Consider the following 25,368-nt stretch of genomic DNA (forward strand, 5'->3'; position numbering starts at 1 on the left):
GATTGTTCCAGCTTTATTATTCGTTGGTTGTTACAGTGAGTACAGACTGCACCCAGCAACGCTCACGGGTATCAAACGGTGACAGTCAAAGGCAACACTACTCACTTTTAATATCACTGGCGACAGCGAGACATTTTAAAAAGTGTAAATATAAATGAATCAAAAATTACTAAATGAAACAGTTTAATTAATAAGGTACAAGGTAATTATTTGGACTATTATTGTTTGTGTATGTGGGATCAACAAAGAGAACATGACAAATACATAAACTGCGCCGTCCTGCTATCATCAATTTAAAATATATCTAAAATTAGGAAGCCACTGGTAAAACGAGGTCGGAGATGTCATAATGTACAAAAGGAAGAAAGGAGAAAAAAGAAGAAATACTTTATTCATTAAGCCAATAAGAAGGTTTCGAATAATCTTGTTGATGAGAAAAAACAACAACAGAAAACACAGGACATAGATAAAAACAACAAGCAGATAACCCGTCTTAGAAAGCCCATCTGCCAGTCACTCCAGTATTATGTTGTTTACACGTCTACAAAATTTTAACTGTTAAATTATCTTCCATCTGTTTTACTTGATTAAAAAATCCCAGAATACGAGAAGTGGAGAAATTAGGGGAGGGGATAGTTCTATTCAAAATATAGTAGCTGCCTCATTTATTTTCCTCTATGTTACTAAAATGTCAACACTTAGCAATCATATTGAAGATAAGACTACACTTAGTAGTAATTAAATCAAGAATATTTAATATTGCTGCTAAGCAGACGACTTTGAACTTCTCAGTATCATAAACATCGTGGAGTCTAGACATACTGTAGCTTACTGCAGACTTCGTGGAACTTTGGTAAACATGGCCGTGTCCTTGTTTATGTTGTTATGAATGGCACGGACCTGACACAATTACATTTACAGACCACCAAAAATCAAAGGAGAAAATCTGAACTCAAAACACTGAGAATGCAACAAGCAATGAAGACCTTTTGAAGGACTGGAACCAAGAGGGCAAGACTTTATAATTAAGTATTTTTAAGAATTTTTCTGCGCACGCTCCATGAAGATATCTTCTGTTAATACAACAGTGACAAGGCTAAGGACTCAACTGATGACATCCACTAAAAATTTTTTTTTTGTTAAATTAGAAATGGCAACGCATGGCAAAAATTTTTATTCTGAAAGGCAACAAATTAAAACTCTCGCAGCTTTAAAGCACAAGTAGGATAATTGTTACTGTGTTACTGTTACAAATTTCAAATCTGAAGCTGAAAATAAGTTACCTGAGGAGCAAAGACAGGTGAAAGGCGACCAAAGAGATTGAAAACTAAATCTCACTAATAACAGTTTGTGTACAAATTGTCACCAGCAAACGATTTTAGGCTCTGAAGAGTTTGTAAAACTCTGAGGACCCTCTGAGTCGTTCTTTGAATGTGAAGACACTTCAAAATATGTTACAAGAGTCAGAGTCCTTATAAAAACCAACGATTCTGAACTGGAGGCCATGCTGAGTCGTCTTTCATCGTGTCATGAATTCCACAAGCATAGTAAGTGTTTTAGTACAACTTTCCGACAAAATCACTCGCAGACTGTTAGCCAGACCGGGTATAAAATACATTTTCTAAAATGAAGTAGGCAAAGTTTCTCGCGGTCTGTCCAAAAGACCAAAGCACCACAAATACACAAAGCAGAATCTAGAAGCCCTGTTCAAATAATGGGTTAAATTCAGTTTTTCTTACAAAAAGAGTGCCCTGTGTGTTAGCAGTCTGTTTTCTGCTATTTTGATAAAGAATTATCTTCGGTCTATTGACCAGAACTCTTTGCAAAGTGTCAGTCGATGAAGCGATGTCCTCTATAAGCGATGTTGGGGGAGAGAAGTGCAAGCTGTAAAGGGGGATCACTCTTGTCCTTTGTCGACGAGTTTCTCCTCTGCATTGTTCTCTCCTTTCTTCTTAAAGATGCGGGCAAGCCGTCCCTTCCTAATGTTTCGAGCGAAGTTTTTGCCATCGTCGATGAGGGAGGTCGTCGTATCGTTGAACTGCACCTGAACCGTCTGGATGCCCTGCTCCACGGGACACGGCCCGTCGGCCACGCTGACGTCATCAATAGCCATGTCACCTTGGAAACCGTTTTCAGTGATGCCCTCGAAAGCGATCTGCAGAAAACAAAAGTCATAAATAAAAAACAAACAAATAAAAATAGACACGAACAAGTGGTGAGTTGATTAGCGAGGACTCAGCATTAAGGGGATTCCTCTGAGATTCTTAAAGATGTTTTCAAACACAATGATAGTCGTCAAAAGGAAATGCTAGGGAAGAAGAAAAAAATTAAGAAATCTCTCTCACACACACACTATAGCAAGTTGTGATTTGAACTCTTATAGGAGCTTTTATGAGTTGTTTACAGACGTGCACAGGGCTTACAAACTACTAAATACTGTAGTCGGGGTGACTACACATGTAGTTGTAGCCGGGTATTCTGCTCGGCCATGGCGTCCTGTCACACAGACACTAAACAGATGGCCAAACAGACAGCAAACAGGGATGTGGTATCAAGTGCGCTCGAATCAATCCCACGTGAGTTTTCAAAAAAGTTAAAGGTTCGCACTGTTTGAACTCCGTTCTCGCATTAACCTTCGCCGTCAGCAGCCACTTCCGAGCAAACTCTCTCAACAACATTTTTCCACAGCTTGCTACGATGCTAACAGGCGCTGACAGATGAACAGAGTCATATAAGCAACTGTTCTTCACCCCTTTCAACCCATCGTCTTCCTCCACAAGCAAAGCAGAGAATACATTCCCTCCCTTTCCAGCTAGACACAGCGTGACACCTTTCCACTGGATTTGATTTCCTGAGCAGCTCTTATTTTTAAATTTTCAACAACAACAACAACAACAACAACAAAAATGAAATAAAAAAGCTAATCGCTATATTCTGATGCCAGACAGGTGCAGAAAGAAAAGGGCGAGCAGCGACCTTCTCGCGTACAGTTGCCGCACTGCGCTGCACGTGGCGTCCATTTTGTGTAGGTGATCACGTGATCAAATGTCTTCCACTTAAAGGGCCCTCCCGAGTTTAACATGACACAGGCGATGTGCCCTGTAGCTCTTGTAAAATTATTCTCTTCCCGCCTGCTGCGGAGGTTTGCATGGTGACAGTTGCGACAGTTAAATGATCCTTTCACGCTCGGTTAAAGAACCATGGCGATTCTTATCTCTTTTTCCGTCTCTGAATTTTCTCTAGTCTCAGGTCTCATAGGCTGCTTCCGGTTTCCGACTATTTGTCATAGTTTTTGTCCATGATGCTCAATTCCAAGCAACAGTTCTCATCACAATCTGTGCCCCCCGCCCTTCCACACCTAAAAAAAAAGAAAAGAAAATTGACCGAGAGTTTCTGTGTCGTGGTTATTTACCACCACTTTGACTATTGACAGGCGGTAACGTATACAAGTGTCAGGTAAGCGTGTAAACACTGCGAGCCACGCATGTAAACAAGGGGAGCCAATCAGGTTGAACCAGAAGACGATTCCTCTCTCACTTCCATCAAGAGAAGCAGGTGCATTCACTCGCTCTCAGTAACACCACGAACTTGTATTACTGGACTGGTGGCAGACGATTTTTCCAGTTAACTGTTAAAACGAGGCATGAGACTACAAAGCTTCAGGCTTAGTCACATTCCTTGTTTAGGCTCGCTGAGACTAACAGCGGAGAACTTCGCAAGAGGCTAAGCGTTGGTCTTGGCAGACAGACAGCAGTCCACCTCTACACTTCTATGGTAACAGCCTCACTAGGGTCGTTGACAGTGATGACAATGTCCACTGACCTGGTAACCTGCCCTGGCAAGCTCCTTGGGAATGGCCAGCCTTGCCACTGACCAGATGTCGCCCTGGTTGCCATAGGCACGCCAGACAGAAGCAAGTCCAGCGCCACGAGCCTGCAGACAGAACGTTCACAGCTGGTTCTTAGGAAGGACGAGGAGGAAAAAAAACCTTTATTACATATTGTAATGCTCATTCTAAACAAATAGGATTAATAAAGAGATTAAGACTAATAAGATTAGCATATTTTAATTTGAAAACACTTCCGTTTTCACAAAAGTTTAACAATTTCGTGCTCAAGCTAACGGAATTAATCCACTCGAGCTCATTTTACTTTGAACTTGACAATCTTACACCCCATTATACAACTGAAACTGCTAATCTTCCACTTCATTTCCAACTCAACCTCCCCATGTTACACCTCAGTAACACGTGACAGCTGAGCATGCGCACTGCACCTGCGCATAGACGTTGAGCGTGCCAATATGGCGGCCGTTCATGTGGTAGTAGAACTGAACGCACTGCTCCACCAGCCCGCGGTACAGCGGCGAGTAGATGATGGCGTTCTTTCCGCGCCCCCTGGCGGAGGCCTCGATGAACATGAAGTGACCTGCCAAAGACAGAAAGAATACATTCATCATCTTCCTTTGTCATTCTTTCTGGGATTTTTTTTTTTGTAATTTCCCCTCCGCACCCCTCTCCTAGTCCCCACTCCCTTCACTCTTGCTGGTGAAGATGTTTTGCTTGACTGAATTTAGAAAAATGTCAGCTCCATGCATGAGAAACGTGCCTTACTATATCTGTCACTTTTTTTAAAGAATTTATAAGATTCTATGGGAAAGACATCACTGCTGTTTCCATTTTCATGCAGAAATGGTGGTTGTTCTGTTTAAAATTTCCAAAAAAATTCCATTAATGCATTTATAAGATCTTTTTGCTGAGCTGTTGTTCTTGCTATTATCATGTTTTTCTGGATCATTTTCCCATTTTGACCAATTTTACAAAGAAAAAAATTTGGTCCTTCGCTTAATCTTTTTTTTCGAAAAAGATTTTTTTAAAACTATTGTGGTAACAGAAAACATTTCTCCTGCCATTAACCACCGGCATCCCATAAGTCTAAACAACAATCAATGAGGTGGAAAAACTGCTGATCATGTTGCTTTTTGCGCTAAAATAATTTCAAAAAAATGGTTTTTGACAAAACGATTCTCCAGAATTACTATTTGATTGCACAGCAACAGAAAACATTAGGTTCCTGTGTTTTAGAAGAAATGTCTGCAAAGTGTAAACATCGCCAATGAGGTGGAGAAGCTGCTGGTAGTGGAGAACCACAGGGACGGCTTGCAATTCCGCAGACGCAGCACTTGGCGCACCAGACACGTGGCAAGGAGGCAAACATCAGCGGGAAGCTGATAATAAATAACTCACTTGCTACATCTGCATGAATAATCATCTTTTACAAAAGGGAAAAAAATGGGTTAACGTTTGGAAGTAGGTCTTGTACCCGCCACGAGAAGAGGTTGGCATAAAGAAGGTAAGCAACAGAGGTACCTGTCATAACGGCAACATTAACACAAAACTGATGATGAGCTTGAAAGTAATTACCCGAGGTACAGTGACCATCACTATTCCGACAATGGGGCTCTGTTATATCCAAGATAACTGTTTTTTTTTTTCTAATCTTAAAGAAATGTTGCCTTCCTGACCCCTGTTCCTCCCTCTCCCATCTGTCTCATCCTCTATGCCCACCTTTCGCCGAAGCTTGTCCAAGTGCTTTGCACAAACATGAGGCAAATGCCGTGTGTGGCGGCTGCTAAATATCACACTGTATTTCTCTCCTTCTGGTCCCATTGTTTATAAACCTTGTGGTTGCCCGCCGCTTGTTTGTACGTTCCGTGAAGTCTCGAGAAGCCACGAGGCTCTGTCTGTCCTTTGCCGCCGGCCTGGTGTTGTCCTCCCGTCGGTTGTTGACCTTTCAGCGCGACCTGCACCCGTGCACCCGAGTGTCGTGTGATGAAGTCGCAGCATCTTGGAGCTTTCATTACTTACCTGGCAGTTGTAACAGCCGTTGGTGATTAGCATGGCACATCATCACTGGCAGATGTCAGGTATCTTCTAGAAACTCTTTGATCTATTTCTTTTTTCATTTTATATTGTTTGTTTACACACAAGCATTCTATCCCTGTCACTTGTTTTCCACTTTCATTTCATCAGACATAGTGTATGAGAACTATGAACAGGTGTACGAGACTGCTGTAGTAAAACTGCTTGAATCGGCCAAAGTCCTGTAATAATATTCTATCCACTTTTCTTCTTTCTATTTCCTTCCTTGTCGTTACTATTGCTCAAGAAATTAATTTCCTAAATGTCGTTTTTCTCTTGGTATGAACATCCTCCTCGTTCTCTTGTCATGCTCATTCCTTTACTTTCGAAATCGCGGTCTCTATATCTCTGCATATCTTTTTCTGTCGTCTTTCAGACAATATTTAGTTTAGGGTTAAGAAACTCAAACATACACAATCCCGTTTTTCGATAAAGCAGGAGGCTTTCTGACTTTTACTTACCTTTGTTCGACCCACAGGTGTGATCGCCGGTCGGTCCCGTGTTTTGGGAAGGTGTGCCGCCCTCACCCCACTCCCAGTCGAAGAAATCTGAGGTGTCATTGGTCTGAATGAAGCCACACAGGAACTTGTCCTCGAAGCCACAGAAGGTCTGTGTCTTGGCTGAAAAATAAACCAGAATCTTAAGATGGGGACCGACTGTACGGGAGGGAACAAACAAGCATGGATGTCTATATAGTCTACATAGTCAGAATGTTTCTGATGTTTCTAGTCATACAATGAAGGAAGCTTTATCTGGACATCAGCCTCAGGTAACAAAGCTGCTGATGTTCCTGTAGTCGTGCTCTCAGTCTCAGGTATCTCTCTGAAGTACGGCTACCCGTGCCTGTGTCACCATGGCAATATCAGGTAACACTCCAAAGCGAGGCTGTGTATGCATCCTTGTCATGCAATCATTTTGTTTGTCCTCGTGTTCCTTTCAACTATCGTCAGAGATGTCATAGCTATCTCTCTTTGAATTTCCTCCTTCTTTGATAGAGAACATCAAGAAAGTCTTCTTCAACAAACGAAACAAGATTAATATTACTGTATGCACTTCGTGCACTACAAAACGCATTCTAGTTTTTAAAATTCTTGCACTGCCAAGGACAGGTTTGGTCATTCAAACTTTTTGTAAAGGTGTTTACCTTCCGAGCGGTTTGTGTTTATTTAAGCTTTTCTTTCGCAGGAGTTTTCGCCTTTGACAGGTAATATCTATTCGACTTGTCCCTACCTGTGAGGAGGGATGTAGTCAGTGCATACAAGTGCGTGGATTCTGTGTCACCAGTGTTAATGCAATGTTTCGAGTGACACGGGAGGAAAAGCATTTATCACAGAGGTGCATGAGACACACAGGTAACCCAGGTTATGTGTACAGTCGTGACGACAAGGTCTGGGCCCCACAGGGGAGGAAAGAAAGACAAGACACCTTTAGTCTGAAGGACAGACACGAAGATTTGATGTCTAGAATTTACATACATACAGGAACAATTGTGTGAACAGAATACTGTATGAAGCATATTAAATAACAGAACACTTTTTATTCTCCTTTTCCTTCCCTCACAACTTCCCTAACACCTTCTCTCATTTCAACCCCCAATTAACACTGTAAGGTAATGACACCTGTCGTAATGAGGATTGGACTATTAATTAATTAGAAGGTTGAGTTTCTTTTATCCCTCTCTGTCCGTCTGTCCACAAGTCTTTTTGTCTGTCCGTCCTTCTCCAACTTCAATAAAAGAAACAATTCTTACACATGAACATAGGTGCCTGATCTTAAATAAAACCCTTTATAACAGAATAATTCGAAAAATAATATATATAATAAAAGGAAGAAAAATCATTCAACTTAGTTATAAAACAAACCAAGTAAAGATCATTATAAGTAAACCTCTAACATGAGCAGGGGTTAGGGACATGGGAAAGAAAAAAAACAAAGAAAGTAGGGAAATGGTATCAGTTTCATGCTCTAGGTGTCTTATGACTTTTTTTCTCCAATGTAACTTTGGCCTTCGTTATTCACCCAGGAGCAAATCTTTGGGTATCCAAGTGTGTGACTGGTGATAAAAATAATCACATCCACACAGTCTAACCGTCGCCACAACTGCTCGAAGCAGGCGAGTCCGGTTCAGAGGGGATTATATTCACAATGTTTACAGTTTTACCTGCGCACAGGTATCAGAATATCAAAGGAACGCCTGTCTCTATCAGTCCTTGTAGTCCCTCTGGCTTAAAAAATATAAAATAAATCGGCCGTGTGGACACTAAAGTAGAGGGAGAGAAATTGGAAGCCGGGTGGATGACTGAAGGGTAAACATACTCAGTCAGCACACCTTGTCAGTCTGAAAGCTACACCACTTTAAAGTTCGCGGATACAGAAAACATTTTCGCGTGGCTTGGGGAGGTGCCGAGCTCACTCTCAGGTAAGGAATGCAGGTGGGCGGACCTACCTACCAACGGAGGACAGGATTTATCTCCCTTGAGACGGCTCGCACGCGTCACCAAGGGTTTAATCACATCTGTGACGTACTCACGTGGCGCTGGGAACGCGAGACAATGTCGCCATTGGTTGACTGATGTCCTTAGAATCGTTTTCTGGCAGTCAACCACTTGGAATGGCACTTCAAACAATTATTGTTTTCAAGCGAAGGTGACATAATGAACATATCTTTCTGTAAGAGTTTGAGTGACGTGCAAAAGTTCTCTACACGCCCCGAGTAGATACGAATGCTGGGATGTTCAACATTATAAAGGTATAAAATACTATTCGTTATCCTTTGTTGCAGTCTGAGTTCAAGAAATAAGCAAGTAAACAAACAAACAAACAAGAACCCTAAAGAAAGTCAGGTGGTGACGCAGTTCCAACAATACACGAACAAAGGAAAAACACCTGTGAGCTAATGTTACTGTGAAAAAAGACAGTCAAGAATGAAAATCTTCTGGGAAATACTTTATTGTTGTGGTATTAATTTCTTATCCTCCCTAAACTCAGCTCATTAAACACTCTACCCAACACAAAGAGGTTTGGTGGGCAAACCCTGGCGCTGGGTAGATATTTACTGACATGTCAGGTGCCTCACGGAATGTGGAAATTGTATACACTTGTGCCTGTCACCAACTGCACTTAAAATTCACGTTTAGTTCAGTGGAAGGACAGGTACATAATTTTTTTTATATTTTGTTATGTGGGAGCATTATAAATACCGGTAGACAGGTGATGTTGTCTGATATGTTGTCTTGACCTTATCAAGCATGTGGACTGAGATAAATGTACTTACAAGATAACAGCAGGGAGATTTTATTTGTAGTTTATTTGGAATCCGTGAAAGAAAAGTGAATTGAATATATCTGTAAAATTAAAATGAGATTTCTTGAGCACAGAGCGCCCACGCACGCAGGCAGACAAACACACAATGTTATGCAAACGTACACACTCTCTCACACACACAAACACACAAGGGGTATACAAACACACACACACACACGAAATCCTTTTACAAACGCACCTATGAATGTTACATTCAAATAGAAATGTTAATATATATACATTTAGACACATACACATGCACGCACGCACACATATTGTACACATGTGTACAGGAAGTGTGTTCAGTCTGCACTACACAAACCCCATGAATTAAAATAAAAAGTAGAGCAGCTTTATTATGATATACTGACATCTGTCATCGTGCCGATTATCACTGATGACATCATGCTTACACACCCTACAGTTGTATGTCTGCCCATCTGCTCGCAACAAGACATACGATGACCTAGTGTGTCATCGGTAGAATGATATACAGTTTCACAGATATGCAGATACCACCCTTGTGACAGACTTTTTAAAATACAACACTTGGGGTTTAACAGCGTACAGTCAGGAGATAAGACAGTGGCTTGAAATAATTTAGGAAATATTATTGCACGAAGGAATAAATATTCTCAGGAAATTGCGGGAAATTCAGAAACAGTTCGTGCATTTCTGATATTTGTGGACTGGTGGAAGGAATGTCGATGCTGCCTGTTGTTAGTACTCGGGGTGTATGTGTGTGTGTGGGTGGGTGAGGGATATTGTAGATGTTCTCTGGTTGCCATCTTAAATTCAGCGTCCTTCACCCTTTCATACCCGGATTTTCATTGTGAAAAGCTGAGTGTGTCAACTTGCTCACCTCTCCAAACCCACTGAAGTCAGTCTTATTCACAAACCTTCGTGCACGCATGTGAACTCAGGCATTCGTCCTCTGTGACCCCAGAAAGAGCAAATGTTTGTAACCAGCCCACCCCTCTCCCCAGGTACCCATACAAGGCCCGTCCGATCCTGAATGATTGAAATTTAACGGTAAACATATCCGCCAAAATAACAACACACCGCATGTACCCGGATCTCTAAGAACCTTTCAGAAGGACCAAGAAGCTTCTAACAACCTCATCAGAACGACAATACCGCGGTGCTGACCATCCAAAGGATAGAGGTGTCCAGAAAACGTTGACACAGACAAGAAATGAAGGTTTAAAAGCATACTACAGCAACATGGCAGAGAAAGCCATTTTTACACATACATCCATGTGACAACAGTCAAAGGAGCTGACGAAGTAGGAAGGCAACAAACAGTTACCTTGCGATCGAGTGTTTATTAGACTGGGTGTGGATGCTGTGTAACTGCCAGTCTGGAGAAAATTTTGTCTTCGCTTTCTGAACTCCGCCTACAATAGACGTAGCTGCTCCACCTGCAATAGGTTCCTAACAAAGATTTCAGCAGAGGGGTGAGCGGGTCAAAATCATCTTAAGCTACAACAACGAGCAGAAGTAGAGGAACACGAAACATGCCACGCAACATGTTGCGAGCAACAACATCTGTTGCTATTCATGCCAAATGTTTGTTTTATCTTCTAGCTAAGTGCTAAACACGGTTCTGCCTGGCTGACTTGGCTGTGAGTGTAGGTGGCGGGAAATGTGGCTGAACCCCTAATCTACTGACTAGCTGGAACCATTGACTGTTTGAACCGATAATCCATAGCCTGGCTGAACTCTCATCCATGAAGAAGAGGTTGCGAAGTCTACGAAACAAACCTCGAAGAAAACAAACTCCATGACATTCAAACAACATTTTAAAAATATTCTAGCAGTGCTAACACCAAAAATAACCGGAAGATAACCTTTTGCTCCCAGTCCGTTCCATTAGCGGAAGTCAGTCCTGTAGTACAGGCTTGTAGCCAGGAGTAAACACAAGGATTAATTAAGACCAGTGCAACGTTGCCATTGGCGGGTCAAAGGTCATCACACGTACACGTGCTCGCATCTCACCAGGAAAAGCTCCAGCAAAAGTCGGGCTTCACTTGCTGGTCTGATAACAGCATTATCTGGTTACCAAGGAGTCATACAGGACTTATCGGGTAGCAGGGAACTTATCGGGTACAAAGCTAATGAGAGACTCACGAAAAGAGTTATCATGGAGAGAGAGAGAGAGCCTACACCCTTCTCCGAGAACTTTAAGTTTTTTATTTTTTTTATTTAGGACTTTCCTGGCTTGACTTCTGACCTACTAAACCTTGGAGGTTAAAAGTCAAGAAGATAACAAATGAACTGTTATCGTTGAAATGATAGCACATACACTGGCTTTAACTTACACTTAAAGTTTATGAGTATAAACAGCGGGATTTGCAAGCCAGTAAAATGTTTTTTATTTAATGGTTATCGACTTTCCATACAGTATCACACAGACAATATTAATCAAATGTTCATCGGTGGACAACTCTTTCTCGTCCTCAACGAACCCGATGGCTGGAGATGGACGACTATCAATAAAACTGCGCAGGACGCAGTCATGAAGATCAGAACAAATGAGCAGGTCAAAGACCGACAACTGCTCTGACTTCCTGTGTGTCCTTTCCAACAAAGGCCGGTAACTCGAGCTGCTTGTCGTCGAGACCCAGCAGGACATTACCATACTCCGCTGTTTGGCCATCAACCCTTAAACACTCAGGTTTCCTCCCCTGAACTGGACCAGACAAACGATCGAGCTGCTTGTAGGGGGGGGGGGAGGAAGTGGGGAGATAATAGAGATGGGGGAGGCTACCGGAGGTGGGTCAAAACTGAGACAAAGACTTCACCAAGGTAATGATTAAGCCGCTTCAAATGTCAGCAGGCGAGCGAAAGGTCTCATCCTTCGTTACAGGCACGAAACGACACCCCACTTAGAAACACTCGTCCGGACGTGGAGAGAACGGGAGGTTGACGAGAGAGAGAGAGAAGGAGGTTGACGAGACAGAGAGAAGGAGGATGACAATACAGAGAGAAGGAGGTTGACAAGACAGAGAGAGAGAAGGAGGTTGACAAGACAGAGAGAGAAAGAAGGAGGTTGACAAGACAGAGAGAAGGAGGATGACAAGACAGAGAGAAGGAGGATGACAAAGGCGGACACACTGACGACAAACGCCACAGGCCAGCGTCTGAAGATAGTCTTCATCGCTAACGATAGTGAAAAGATGGAAAGACGGCAGGACAAGAAGTGATAAAAGCAAATCTCAACATCACGACTTTACAAAAGATAATGTTTTATTCTTTGCTTATCGCGGGACTCACCCGGCAACCACTTCTCTTCGGGGTGAAACAAATGGTGTTACACGAAAACTGAATTCGCGTCCCTGTCTGACCGTTAACAAAAGAAGGGCATGCACTCTTCACAGCTATCAACTTTCCGCAAATTATCTTCCCTGTTTACAAAGTTGCTGCAGTTGTCATTCACATCATTGTTTGAGGGGTGGGGTGGAGAAAAGGTGTAGCGAAGACACATTGTCACAGACAAGCGCACACACCTGTGTCAGCAGCCACAGCAACACGGACACAAACGATGAAACAGTTTTTGTGATGTCATGTCATGTCATGTCACTGTCCACGTTGCCGACACCACAGACATTAAAATGGAACACACGGTCTTCTCGCCTCTCTTCGTGGAGCAGGTTTGGCAACTTCTGCCTGAGACACTTCGCACCAAGACCTTCAGAAAATCGCATTGCCCTTTGACCTTTCCCCGCCAAGCACAGGTACACAGACCGTTCTTATGCTACTTCCCATCTGTCCGTGCGCGTGTGAACGCGGCTTTGAGGGTGGATATCTTAACGATTCTTAACGATCTCTTGCTGGAATAGAATCAACTACGGGCTAAGATTTGTTCAGAGTTTTGTTTCACCTTACCGTGTACTAATTTACTTCACTTTTTCACTCAAATGAAAATCTCCAACCTTTATTCACGAGGATGAGAATCCCCTCGCCCACCCTGTAGAAACTACGAATAAACTAAGTCACTAAACTAATATAAAGGTATGACATCAATGGAAGGGAATATTACAAAGTGGTAATTAATAAGACATATTTACAAGGGTCCTGCAGCATTTCAAAAGCTTTATGGCTTCAAAGATTTATACAAGGTAATGAACATCCTGGTACTAGGGTCACAGTGGTGGCTGAGGCCTCAGCAAATGATCATAGGTTGTGATATAAGTATTTCAGTTTTTCTTGTCGGAAGAGTTGCTGGAGAAGCGAAGCGAAGTTATTCCATAGTAAGGTTGATGTAAATAAATCATTTCTTGGAATGGTGATATCAAGTTTGATGGATGTTCATGTATTTGTTTGTGGATAGTAGGGAAAAGAGTTTAAGGGATAGTATATTATAAACGAAGATGCTTTTGGTGTATTTTAGCCTAGAAGGACCCTTAGAGAAGCGAAACCGTTAGAGTGTACCGTTAGTCCATTACTGGAAAGGAGCCTGTTGGTAAGTTGAGGACATGTTGTATAGTCATTGTTAGTACAATCCATTTGATTACTCCCCTTTGAACACTTGAAAAAGGCCTCCTGGTTAGTCCTAGAGGTTAGAGACCTAGTCTGTCGGACAATGTCCCCAATCTTCAGAATCATTCTCCGAAGCAGCATTTCAGCTTTGTTGAAAGAAATGAAAAACAAAAAACCACCGAGCAAGGTTTGGGCCTCAGGAACTGAAGCTGTTTGGGGGGAAGAGGAGGAGATAGGAGCAGCTAATTGGTGCAAAGCCGCCTCCTGCCCTGCAATAGCTTGAATGCATCGTTAGGTTTATGGCGGCGATAAGCAGGTCTGTGTGGCTGACTTCACGTCTGCTTGTCTGACGCGCATGTCCGACTAACGAACACGTCAGCTGGGTGGTTGAGCACGTCAGTGGTGATGGTGGAGAGATGGTCGAGTTTAAACTGAGGAAACTAAAGTCAGACCATTGCTGAGTACTACTGGCACATTGTCGTGAATGCTAGCGAGCGTTTGATGATGCTGATGGTGCTGATGATGGTGGTGGGGATGGTAAAGCGGTGGTGCTGGTGGTGGTGGGCGTGCTGGGGAGGGAAGGAAGGAAGGTGGGAGGAAGACACGGAGAGTACAAAGTTGACAAGAATATTAAAATCAGATACCAATGATTCAAAATTTCTTTCACGCCTCTTTAAAATTTGTGCGTGATGTGTCTTTCTTTGCGTTCTTCCTCTCTCTTTCTCTCTCATACACGCACAAACGCGCATGGGCATGCGCACACACACACACACTTGTAGGCATCTATGCTTTGCAAACAAATGTACCTCAACTTCAAATATGAGAACAAATGTACCTGAGCTGCAGATGTATCCATACTGAAAACACAAAGACACCGACCCTCTCTCTGTTGACACACACACATGTTGGTTGTAAAGCCAGCGTCTGAAGCCGCGTGCGCCTCCATGCACGTCACTGGTGTCAGCCCACAGCCGCCCACACAGCCGCCCACACGTACTCACTGCTACTTGTCGGGGTTCGTTTCACCACGAACTTGTATTACTGGACTGCTGGCAGACGATTTTTTTTTCAGTTAACTACTAAAACGAGGCAGGTGTGTACAACGCTTCCGGTTTAGTCACATTCTTTGTTTAGGTTCGCCGAGACTAACAGCGGAGAGCTTCACAAGAGACTAAGCGTTGGTCTCGGCAGACAGACAGCAGTCCACCTATACACATCCATGGTTTAACATGTCAATGTGACATCTGTGCGCGATGTCAGTGTGACAGTTATGCCATTCACAGCGACGTCAGTGCCCCACTGATGGCAGTGTACGTTCGTATGTCCTAAAAACCTTCCTGTCTGCAGGGTATGTACCCTGCCACAGACTTTGTTAATAGACAGACACAAGCAACAGGGACAACTTGGCCAACATCCGACTTCCATGCGAAAGATTTCATCCAGATGGCGATGCTATTCAAGGTCGCACAGTCGTCGAGTGTTTTACGAGCATTTCATAACACTCGGCAAAAAAAGACACAAAGAAAGACAGAGACAGAGAATGGAAGAAAGAATCAGAAGAAAAAATTTAACAAAGAAAGAAGGAAGGAAGAAAGGCAGAAAACTCTCAGAGCATAAAATTTTAGGTTTATGAAAGTAGGTTAAATGCAAATCCCATAGATATTTAGAAAATGTCGTGGGATTATTCGTCGGGGTTCTGTTTGTGTGAGATAAAAGGAAGGAGAGGAATTACATAGCACAGCAGGAGGTTGGTGGAGGGTGCGCGGGGAAAGAATGGAACTCGAGCGAAGGAGAATTTCTGGCGAGTGAGGTTGCGAGATAACAGACATGTCTTAACGAAGACAATAAAATATGTGCACACTGTTTGTTTTTTTTTTAATTCATTTTTTAACTTGAAAACCTTTCGGGGAGAAACAAAAATAAACCATCTAGAAATGGAAACAATATACAATTTATTCCTCCACTAGAGCAATTACTGGGTAAATTACAAAAGGTCATGTATGAGCAATACAGAAGAATACATACTGTAAGACACTAGCACAGTTGGTATAGAAAGTTTGAAGATCATGTCCTTTGTCTTTTAGACATTCAAGTGAAGGAAATGAAATTTTCTTCTCACCAGCGTACAAACTCAGGAAGAGCGCCACCATGATCACGACCATTAAAGACCAGCAATGCAGTGTCATTGGACAATTTTATATAAATTTTCACATAAAATTTCAGACAATTTTATATAAATTTTCTCGTAAAAGTTATCAATACTCTGTACTATTCTTCTACAATTTTATTTAGAATGAACAGTAATGGTGACAATCAACAGCTTTGAGTGTCGCCAGGAGAAATGACAAGAGTGCCCGAGAAAGATTCCTTCATGGAACTGTGTGCTGTCTGTTTGTTCATGATTCCAGGATCCAGAGAAGTCAGTGTGATCGTTGGGAAATGAGACTAGGCTGGTTGCTAACAAATGAGGCTGCATGAAGGCAGAAGATAAATCAGCAAAAGGTTTTCCAGATGTTTGTACTGTGTGCTCAGCATGAAGAACTTTGCGTCTTGCACACCCACCAACCTGTGTAGGCAAACTGCAGCAGGTCAAGATGGTTATCAACAGCAGTAATGACCTTATTCTTAACAATTTTCTCATGTGTTTTTTTTTATAAATGATGTAAGGTATTATATATCATCCACCATAAGATGGTACACAAAAATTTCATAATGTTCGTATCATGTTGAGGTGAACAGAGCAAAGAAATGGTGAAAGACATGTTCCTACGGACTAACTGTGCTCACCAACCTTCAAGAAGAGCATCTGCACGGACCTCTTAGCTTATTCACTGTAACTAGTCTGACGACAGGACTGTGGAAGGTAATGGACAGTAGATGTATGTAAAACATGAGCAGGAAGCAGTCTGTGGCTTTTTAACTGACCTCAGAAGTCAACAGCGATGAAACTTCCGGTCCACGTCTTGGGATTGGTCCATGAAGCTACACATTTAAGGCCCTCATTTATGCTTAATCTGTTGTCCATGACTACGTAACGGCGCCCACAGCTATGTACTGGAGATAAGGCAACCTTGGATGAGCCAGATACTTCCGGTCATTTGAAACATCTCTGTCTGGCACTCTTCAGCCAAAACCTGGTGGTGAGAAGACACGTTCTGGTATTTCTGATGACAGCCTAGGCACCATCACCTGTTCTAACCCTCATTTCAGTATTCCTCAAAAAGCCCTAAAGCTGCCACCAGTTCATGACAAACGTTGGTCAGTAAACTTTCATCCCAAAAAACTAATTTGGTTTGGAACATCATGCAGCGAATATCAGCTTGTGACTGCAAAGTCCCCCCAAAACGAAAAAAGACAACCAGAGAAAGGAAGGGCAGAGGAGAGAAGGGAGAAGAAACAGCTAATCTAAAATCGCACCTGCTGGATGCAGACTTAACATAAATGTTGCTTTAGCCCCGGCAACTGTATGATCCCTAGTCTAGACGAAACCTGACCCTAAAACTGTTTGCCGGTCTGCCCTGCTTTGTTCCTGTCGTTTCCATGAAAACGTGGCTTTAGGAATGATAATCAGTACCTGCCACAGGGGGATGGGGGTTTTTCTTTTTTGTTAAAAGTGAGATTTAAAAAATCGCATCTTCTAATCGCTCCCACGGCGTCAATGGCTTAGCACCCGTTATCGATGGTGTTGCACGGAGCAGACCACTGCGCGTGATGAACACTCAAGAGTTAACGGCTCTGAGAGAACTGGTGCAGTCTGATGATGTAGTCTGAGGGTGCAGCTGCTTCCTGCAGTTAATGACCTCCAGGCCAAGGGCAATAAACTCGTTAACTCCGAGGCTTTTAGAAACTTTTCTTTGAAAATCTATTTATTTGAGCAACTTGTCCTTAAAAGAATTTCAAGAAAAGAAAACAATATTCAGATGTGCACACAAAGTTCCAAATAAGACGGAAAAATAGTCTGTAATTATTTACGAAGTGGCTGGAACTAATTGACAATGAAATTGTCAGTGGTGACTTGTCTATCGTCAGTGATGTCCCCCTACGATAGCAAAGCTCTGTGAAGTCACTGCATCAGTCGGGAGGGATGAAGGTGAGCGACTTCCCTGCCCCCCAGTCACTGCCACCCGTTGGACTTTTCGTGTGAATGCGCAGACCTTGCGCCAATCTATTGCAACAGCTTTTAGGGCGAGTTCGTAGCCTCAACACCCTTGTGTGACGAAAAATATTATGGGAGGACAGCAAATTCACGCTTAAAAAATTTCCCTTAACCTCCCTCCCCTTAAAAAAAAAAACCACCAAAATCCCACAGTGACATTTGTCGGTGGGGCTTGTTGGCGGTTGGCAGGGCAGTGAAACACTCGGCAAAACACCGCAGTGGCGTTATCTCCCCTGTTTACGATGATGAATCTCTTGTCACCAAGAGGACCTCTGAGAAGAGAGAAAGGGGGAGAAAAACTGCGACTACCCCGTTCTGTCTTATTTTCATGTTTCCTGCTGCTCACCTCACGAGCAGATGAGAAGATAAGTGGGCAGGAAGGACCTATGACATCAGACTGTAACATCTGTAACACGTGTAATGACTGCCGACACATGAAAGGGAAACGTAACCCACCCTTGTAGGGAACCGATCTTTGTTCCATGGTCATCGCTGGCTTTTTCACGGGAAATTACCTACCATATACCAAAATACGGGCACTTTACATTCAGAAAATGTTAAAACGGTGATTTTCCCATTTGTTTAACGGTGTGAGAGTAGTGTTCCTTCCCCTGAGAGGCTCGAGGCTAGCTGCTCTTTTTTTTTTTCGTCCTTCATGCCTTCCGTCGTTGCCCGTTTATTTTCTACGGTGCCGTGCTGCTGTGGCATGCTTGTTATCAGTATTCTTCTTTTATCTCTTGCATTTCTGTCTGTTGCTGTCTCTGTATAACTGTTGATATGTTTGGTCTGTGCGGAGTAACTTCTGTGTTTTTTCTGCCGCGATTGTCCTCCAACTCCTTATTCGGACCTTAACCCTTCCTCTGATGTGTAGGAGTGATTGAGAGATATTGCAGAAGAATGTGTGGGATACACATATGTATCTCAATACCCATTAAAGGGCGACAGATTAGTAAGGAATCTTAACTCTGAAACTTCACGTATGTTGTAATTACATTTTACTTAGATATTGTCGAATTTTCCATCTACATATTAGGTGGGATTGATTTCCAGAAACGAGGGTTTGCTTTTAAATCTGCTCTTTGCTATCGTCGTGTAGATAAAGATACAGGATGCTTTTTCCTTGGAAGCTTGGGACCGTGTTTGCGACATTCATAGAATTTCTGAATGAGAGCCAGACTTGCTGTGTAGCCCCGCCAACCACTTCTACCTCCACTCTGTGCGTGTGTGTTTGGTGTGTATGTGTGTGTTTGTGTGTGTGTGAGAGAGAGAGAGGTGTTTATTTAATGTCAGTATTGACATCCTTCTATGAATCTCTATTTTTGCTTTGATACATTTCTGTTCGATCAACCGCCTTCCTATGTAATGCATTTCATCAGCTTACTCCACGATACATTACAGTGTATCGTCTCCTTACACCTTACAATCTATGGTCACCATATACAGTCCTTTCTTTCTTACTCTGAATCGTCTTCTGACATAATACAGGGACTGCGATCGTCATATTAAATGGCACAGTCCTCGTCTTAATACATGTCACAGTTCACCGAATCGTCTTCTTACATATTACAGTTCACTTGGTGGTTGAATTACATGTCCCGTACATCGTCTTGATTGATAAATGATGCATTCCACGGGATCGTCTTACTGAGACACATTTCACCGAATGTCAGACCCACCGCTGACTTCATTATTTTGCGATTCCTCACAGAAACCTGAATTTCACAGCTGGTGTCTCTCCTATAAACACTTTGCTTGTGTGAAATCTCGGTCACTAAACACTACACCAATGTTTGTGACAAGACTTCTTTTTCTGTAACCTGAATTTTTACCTGTGTTCGAGAACCGACATAATGGACGCTTTCTCGCCAGGAATATGTGTGAATAGAATAATATTCTATTATATTATATATTATATGCACTGAACACTGTGTGTATTCACAACTGCTTGCTCCCTGTGGCCACCCACTGTATCACAACACCCTGGGAATCCTGCGATGTCTGACCTGCCTTCTACAGGTTCACCAAGCTGTTTTCGGCTTGATAAGTTCACAATCTTAAAAGCCTCTTTCGCAAGATAAAATTATAGAACCGGAGCGGATAGCCATTATGCTTTGTGAGCAAAGTGGTTTCATCATACGTTGAACCCCAGCAAAAAAAAAAAAAAAAAAAAAAAAAAAAACAGACCTCCCCCCGCCAGGGGAGAAAAAAGCGGAGAAATGACATGGCAACTGAGGGGAAGCAGTTCGGGAAACCATCCTGCTGTGTGTACGGCGCTAAATTTCTGACCAAAGCCTGCTTTCGAGAGCTGTGCCTCTAACAAGAATATACTACAGAAGAAAAGACATAGAAAGTGTAATAACTTGCAGGATCATCGGTGTCTTACTGTCCTGTCAATCAACTACAACAGAAGCAAGCTCGCAGAACATTCAGCTGTTGTTAGTTTTTCTTATTACAAAAATGCAAACTTATTTTTTTAAGTAACATGTTGGTTAATTTATGTATCTGATGTTATTAAATACCACAGTTTCGGGTATATGATAAAGAAATATTTTCCAACCAACTAGCCAATCAGCGAGCCCACATTTGTGACGTCATGAGAAACGAGGTCTTGACCTTTTTACAAAAGGTGAATAATGTTGAAAGACTAATATCTCGTGCACGGATCAGGTTTTGAGAATCAGTTTACTTTGATGATCTTGATTAACTTTTCTCGGATTTCTTTATTATTGTTGGCCTTTCGTGTGCATTGTACTTGTCTGGGGTTAACCTTTAATATTATTTACTTTTCAACTGTCCGTAGTGTCTCCACTTTCTGGAGGATGGTAGGAGAGAGGAGCGGGAAGAAGTCGATGAGTGGATGAAAGTCGCTTGTGTTTGGCGACCTGGGTGCTGGCACCATGAGTGTTTACCGAGGACGAGGAATAGTCGACAAGCGAAGGGCCCTGTAAGGTATTTCGACGTTTGACATCAAGTAAAGTTTCCTTTGACTACTGTTTATGTTTGACAAGCAGGGGCGTCCACACTCACATGTCTGCCGCGTCTTGTCTTCTGCTTACACTACTCATGCTACTGCCCTCGGCTTCTTTCGTCTCTTTTTTTCTCTCTCTCTTTCAGTCGACAGATATTGCCTCAAAGGTCAAAGAGTCCATTATGAGAATTATCAGAAAGAAATTAAAGACCTGTGTCATCGAAAAGCCTATCCCAAAAGCAGACTGACCAGAGATGTAAGACACAAAAAAAAAAAACCAACGTATTAATAGGATACTTCCAAACTGTCAAGATCTAAGACATTCATGTTAATGAACTGTCACCTGAACCTGTTTTGAGTAGGTTTTTGGAAGCATGGTATGCAAACAAAGCCAACGCTTGCGACTCTATAGTGTCCACTAGCAGCCACGAGAGTTTGGATGACAAAGTCGAGTAGCCAACTATCATCAGGACAGAACGTGCACTAAGGGTCAAGAGGTCTCAGTCAACAGGGTCAAGATGAGAGCTGCTTCAGTAAAAGACCTCCACTAAAAAGTAAAGAGACCAAAGTTCCCCTAAATGAAAATCTGTCCCGAGATTCCCGAAGCAGTAAAGTGAGCTGTCAACTGGAGGTTAAAGGTCGCACAACCTGGAGGACGTAGGAACTGTAAGAGTTTCAACATGTCTCTCCCACTAAAGGCGGAGCTCAACCTTCTTTTATATAAAGTCCCCACTCCTGGGCGGGCAAATGTTTTCTTGAAGCCTCCACCCAGGGTCCTCTGCTTTAAAGAAAGGAACAAACCATCAGAAAATAAAGACTCCCCACAAGCAGGAAGCGAAATACAAAAATGAGAATCAAAACGGTTTTTAAACTGTTTTTCTCCTTTTCTTCGCGCAGACGACATTGTGTCAGCTTGTAGTTGTAATGTAAACAACACGTGGCCGCCACATTACTGTTAATACTGATATGAGACAGCTAAATGCTTGCAGGCTTTAACTTGTACAAAAGGACCGAGCCCTGCAATAAAATTTGCACATCAAAAGAAAGCTTATAGGCGTTCAACCCTTCACTTTCATAGGAGAGGTGTGGGGAGGGGTAGCATAGGAATAGCTTTAATTACACAGTTTGTCAACAAGGACAGGTGCTGTAGAGCACCTGATGCAAGGATATTTCTGCTAGGAAAGTTTTATAGCAGCTCAGTTTAAATTCCTTCTCTACCCCTCTCTTCCTTCTCTCTCTCTCCCGCCATCAAACTTCCCCCTTAAAGGTATTTATGCGAAAAACTAAGAGGATGCTGCGGTGCATCGACAGATTCATTGGAAGTTTTGTTATACAACTTTTGCAGGGAGTCTGCGCTTGATTCGGGGTAAGTATTTCAAACAAACATACGGCGAGTAAACAAAAACAAAAACAGTAGTTGACGGCCTGGCTACCAGCTTGCTGTCTGTGATTGTCTTTGTTGCCTCGTGTTAATAGTTAAGTGTTAGTCAATCAATCAATCCTTCTAGTGGTCATCTGAAGAAATGTTTATTCCTAACGGTTTATGTTTATCTACCTGTATTTTTTGTTTCTTTGTGTTTGCACTACAAGAGACTAAAAGTTGACAAACAGCAGTGTGTGATCCTGCTAAACACCATTCAAGTGACATCTACAGGACAGCTGACAAAAGATATTTGCAAACACCAGAATAATAGTGGTACTCGAACTTAGCAGAAAAGAAACACCAGATCAGACAAAAGTTAAAGACACTCATTGAAACAGCAAACAGACGGAATCAAGTCTGACCAGAACAATGATCAAGACACTCATCAGGACAGCAGTCGAGCAGCATGTACACCTTCTAAAACAGCCAAGAGACAATAAAACTCACCAGGACGTCTGTCGAAAAACATTAACACACACAAGAACAGCAGTCATGAAAAAGAAGAAGTATAAATATGCTGAAATGCATATAAAACTGCAATAAAGTAGAGGTCAAGAGCTATGTACACTCGCCCGAGTAGTAGTCAAGACCTCTGTGTACTCAGCAAAGGAGGAGTCAAGACATCATTATGGACACTCACCCGAGTAGCAGTCAAAACATATGTCCACTCACCAAAGGAGGAGTCAAGACATAATTATGTCCACTCACCCGAGTAGCAATCAGACATATGTCCACTCACCCGAGTAGCAGTCTATCAGCTCTCGCTCCCTGATGGTCAGCACGTTCTTGACCGAGGCATGGCGCGCCTGCAGTGCCTCATGGCGGCTCTCCAGCTTCTCGTTCTCCGCTTGTGTCTTGTTCAGGATGACCTGGCAGGTCATCAGTTCCTCCTTCAGCAGGTTCTCCGAGCGGATGACTTCCAGCAGCTGATTCTGCTGGTCTGTCAGCTTGGTCTCGCACTCCGTCAGGCGGCCCGAGGACACGTCCAGCTTGTAGTTGCGGTCCTTGAGCTGATTCTTCAGCACCGCCCGTTCGCGCTCCAGCACTGCAATCTTGTTCTCGGCGTTGAACAGCTCCTGGTTGGCGTCCAGCAGGTCCATCTGGCGCTGCTGCAGCATCTTTTCCGTCTCATTGACCCTCATCTGCGCGTCCATCAGCTCCTCGGTCTTCGCCTTGAGCGTCTGTCGGAGCTTGCCAAACTCGTCATGGAGTCGAGTCAGCACGTGGTCGCCTTCGTAGCGGTTGGAGGCTTGTGGCTTGAGAGGTAGGTCCAGGTCTTTGGTCGGGATCTGCAGGATGCTAGGGGACGAAGCGTCCTGTCCCAGCAGGTCCCTGACCGTGCCCTCTAGTTCCTTCAGTCTCTTTTCATGTTCGTCTTTAAGGAAGGTGAAGTCCCGTTTCATGTTGTCGATCTTGTGCTCGTAGTCGTTCTGCACGTCCATCTCCACGCGGTCCTGTAGTCCCGCATGGCTGCAGTCGCTGTGGCTCTCTGTCAGGTGGATGTTGTACACGCACTGTTGACCCTTGTGGGAGCGGACAAAGGAGCAACCGTGTCGCGCGCCGTAAGAGAGTGGCAATAACGACGACACGAAGACGAGCAGGACGACGATGCCGCCGCCAGCCATTTCAATTTTTGTGGAATCAGCAGGCTGTTGTAAAGCTTTGCTGTCCACGGGAATCACATCCTGCTTTTGTTTTTTCTATCGAGATATCACTTAAACGAAGCAGTAATATAATTCTCACAAAAACGATCCTCTAAACCCAAACATCACTTATGACACGACTGAAGCACAGTAAGTCCTGGCGTCAGGTATTTTCTCTCCTCGAATCCACTCATCCACTCACACCTTCCCTGTCACGGGTGATGCGGTGCTTCCTGCTGCTGACACACACCGAGAGAGAGAGAAGTACGGACTGTCGGGGAAAATCCACGCAGAAGTTCGGCAAACTCCAGACTACCATCACGGACCGAGGACAAATGTTGTGTCACTGCGGCGACGACAGCGGCTTTACACCTGTCGCGACGACGCCGACACGCGGGCCAGGTGCGCGCCGAAGCGGGGATCCGACCTACAACGCGCGATCACTTGGACCCTGTGGCAGACGACTAACCTGACGAGGGTAAGTAACCTCGCGACTGCAGCTACCTTGTGACAGACAGACGGCGCGAGGATAAAAGCGAAAGCCCAGGTGTTAGTTAGCTGTTAGCTGGTAGCCAGCCGTCTTCAGACCAAATTCCCTTCCTCCTCCTCCTTTACTCCCTCCCTCTCGCACGCGCTTGGCTGTCTGGGTATCGAAGAAGGGGAGGTAAATTGCCTTTTGCCAAGGGCATGTAATTGGGTGGCTGCAGGCGCAATGTCCCAGTTGTTGTAGCGGTTTGAGCCCCGCAGACCTTGGAGTGGGCGGTATGACAGGCGCTACAGGTTTTACCAGCCCGCGCTGTCTTGGTTCATAAACTCCGCCCGTCTGGGGTGGGGGGACTTTGTCCGACCCTCCCTGCTCTACAACCAGCGCTCTACTCCCCCCTCCACACACACACACACACGCACACACACGCACACACGTACACACACACACGCACGCACCTTAACCCCCGGCTGATAGTGTCGGTCGTCGTTCTATGCTTCCTTTCTCGCTCCTAATATTATTCCCTTCATGTCTTATTTACGGACGTCAGCAGGCGCGTGGGAGAGAGACTGGTGAGGAGTAAACAACTAAATGACCAGAACGTGTTGCACACATGTTTTTATTCCAGACAGCATGCAGACTGGAGAAAAACTTCATGCCGATTTTGGTCCTGATGATAAGTTTTCTTCTTGGCACCAAACTAAGAACATTCATTACACAGATGGAGAAACTGACTTTATTTACTTGTTTTTCTATTCTTAGTCTTTTTCAGATGTCAGAGGTCACGAAGCACAAGATGAAGTGATCTTCACTAGACACGATGACGGGTGCAACTTCACACTAAGACGACGGGTGCAACTTCACACCAAGGGACCTGCTCTTCTGTTCCAGCACTTGTTGACCCCATCATGACCATCTCCAACGTTGCCGCCACCAAAAGCCACCCTGCTGTGTCGACACCACTTTGCTCTTTGTATCCTCCAGCTCTG

General features: G+C 43.5%; 1 protein-coding gene across 1 annotated transcript; it reads right to left on the reverse strand.

Annotated features, from left to right (window-relative positions):
* On the reverse strand, nt 1-24,654 carry LOC112564511. The gene is made up of 5 exons (XM_025239371.1): nt 22,992-24,654; nt 6,382-6,540; nt 4,276-4,427; nt 3,823-3,933; nt 1-2,155 (listed from the first exon to the last, which is right to left on the reverse strand). The coding sequence occupies exons 1-5, from the start codon at nt 23,875-23,877 to the stop codon at nt 1,898-1,900; spliced, it is 1,566 nt and encodes a 521-aa protein (XP_025095156.1). The 5' UTR covers nt 23,878-24,654; the 3' UTR covers nt 1-1,897.
* Nucleotides 24,655-25,368: the final 714 nt, after the last annotated feature.

This window comes from Pomacea canaliculata, linkage group LG5 (assembly GCF_003073045.1).
Source record: "Pomacea canaliculata isolate SZHN2017 linkage group LG5, ASM307304v1, whole genome shotgun sequence".
In the NCBI taxonomy this organism is placed as follows: Eukaryota; Metazoa; Mollusca; class Gastropoda; order Architaenioglossa; family Ampullariidae; genus Pomacea; species Pomacea canaliculata.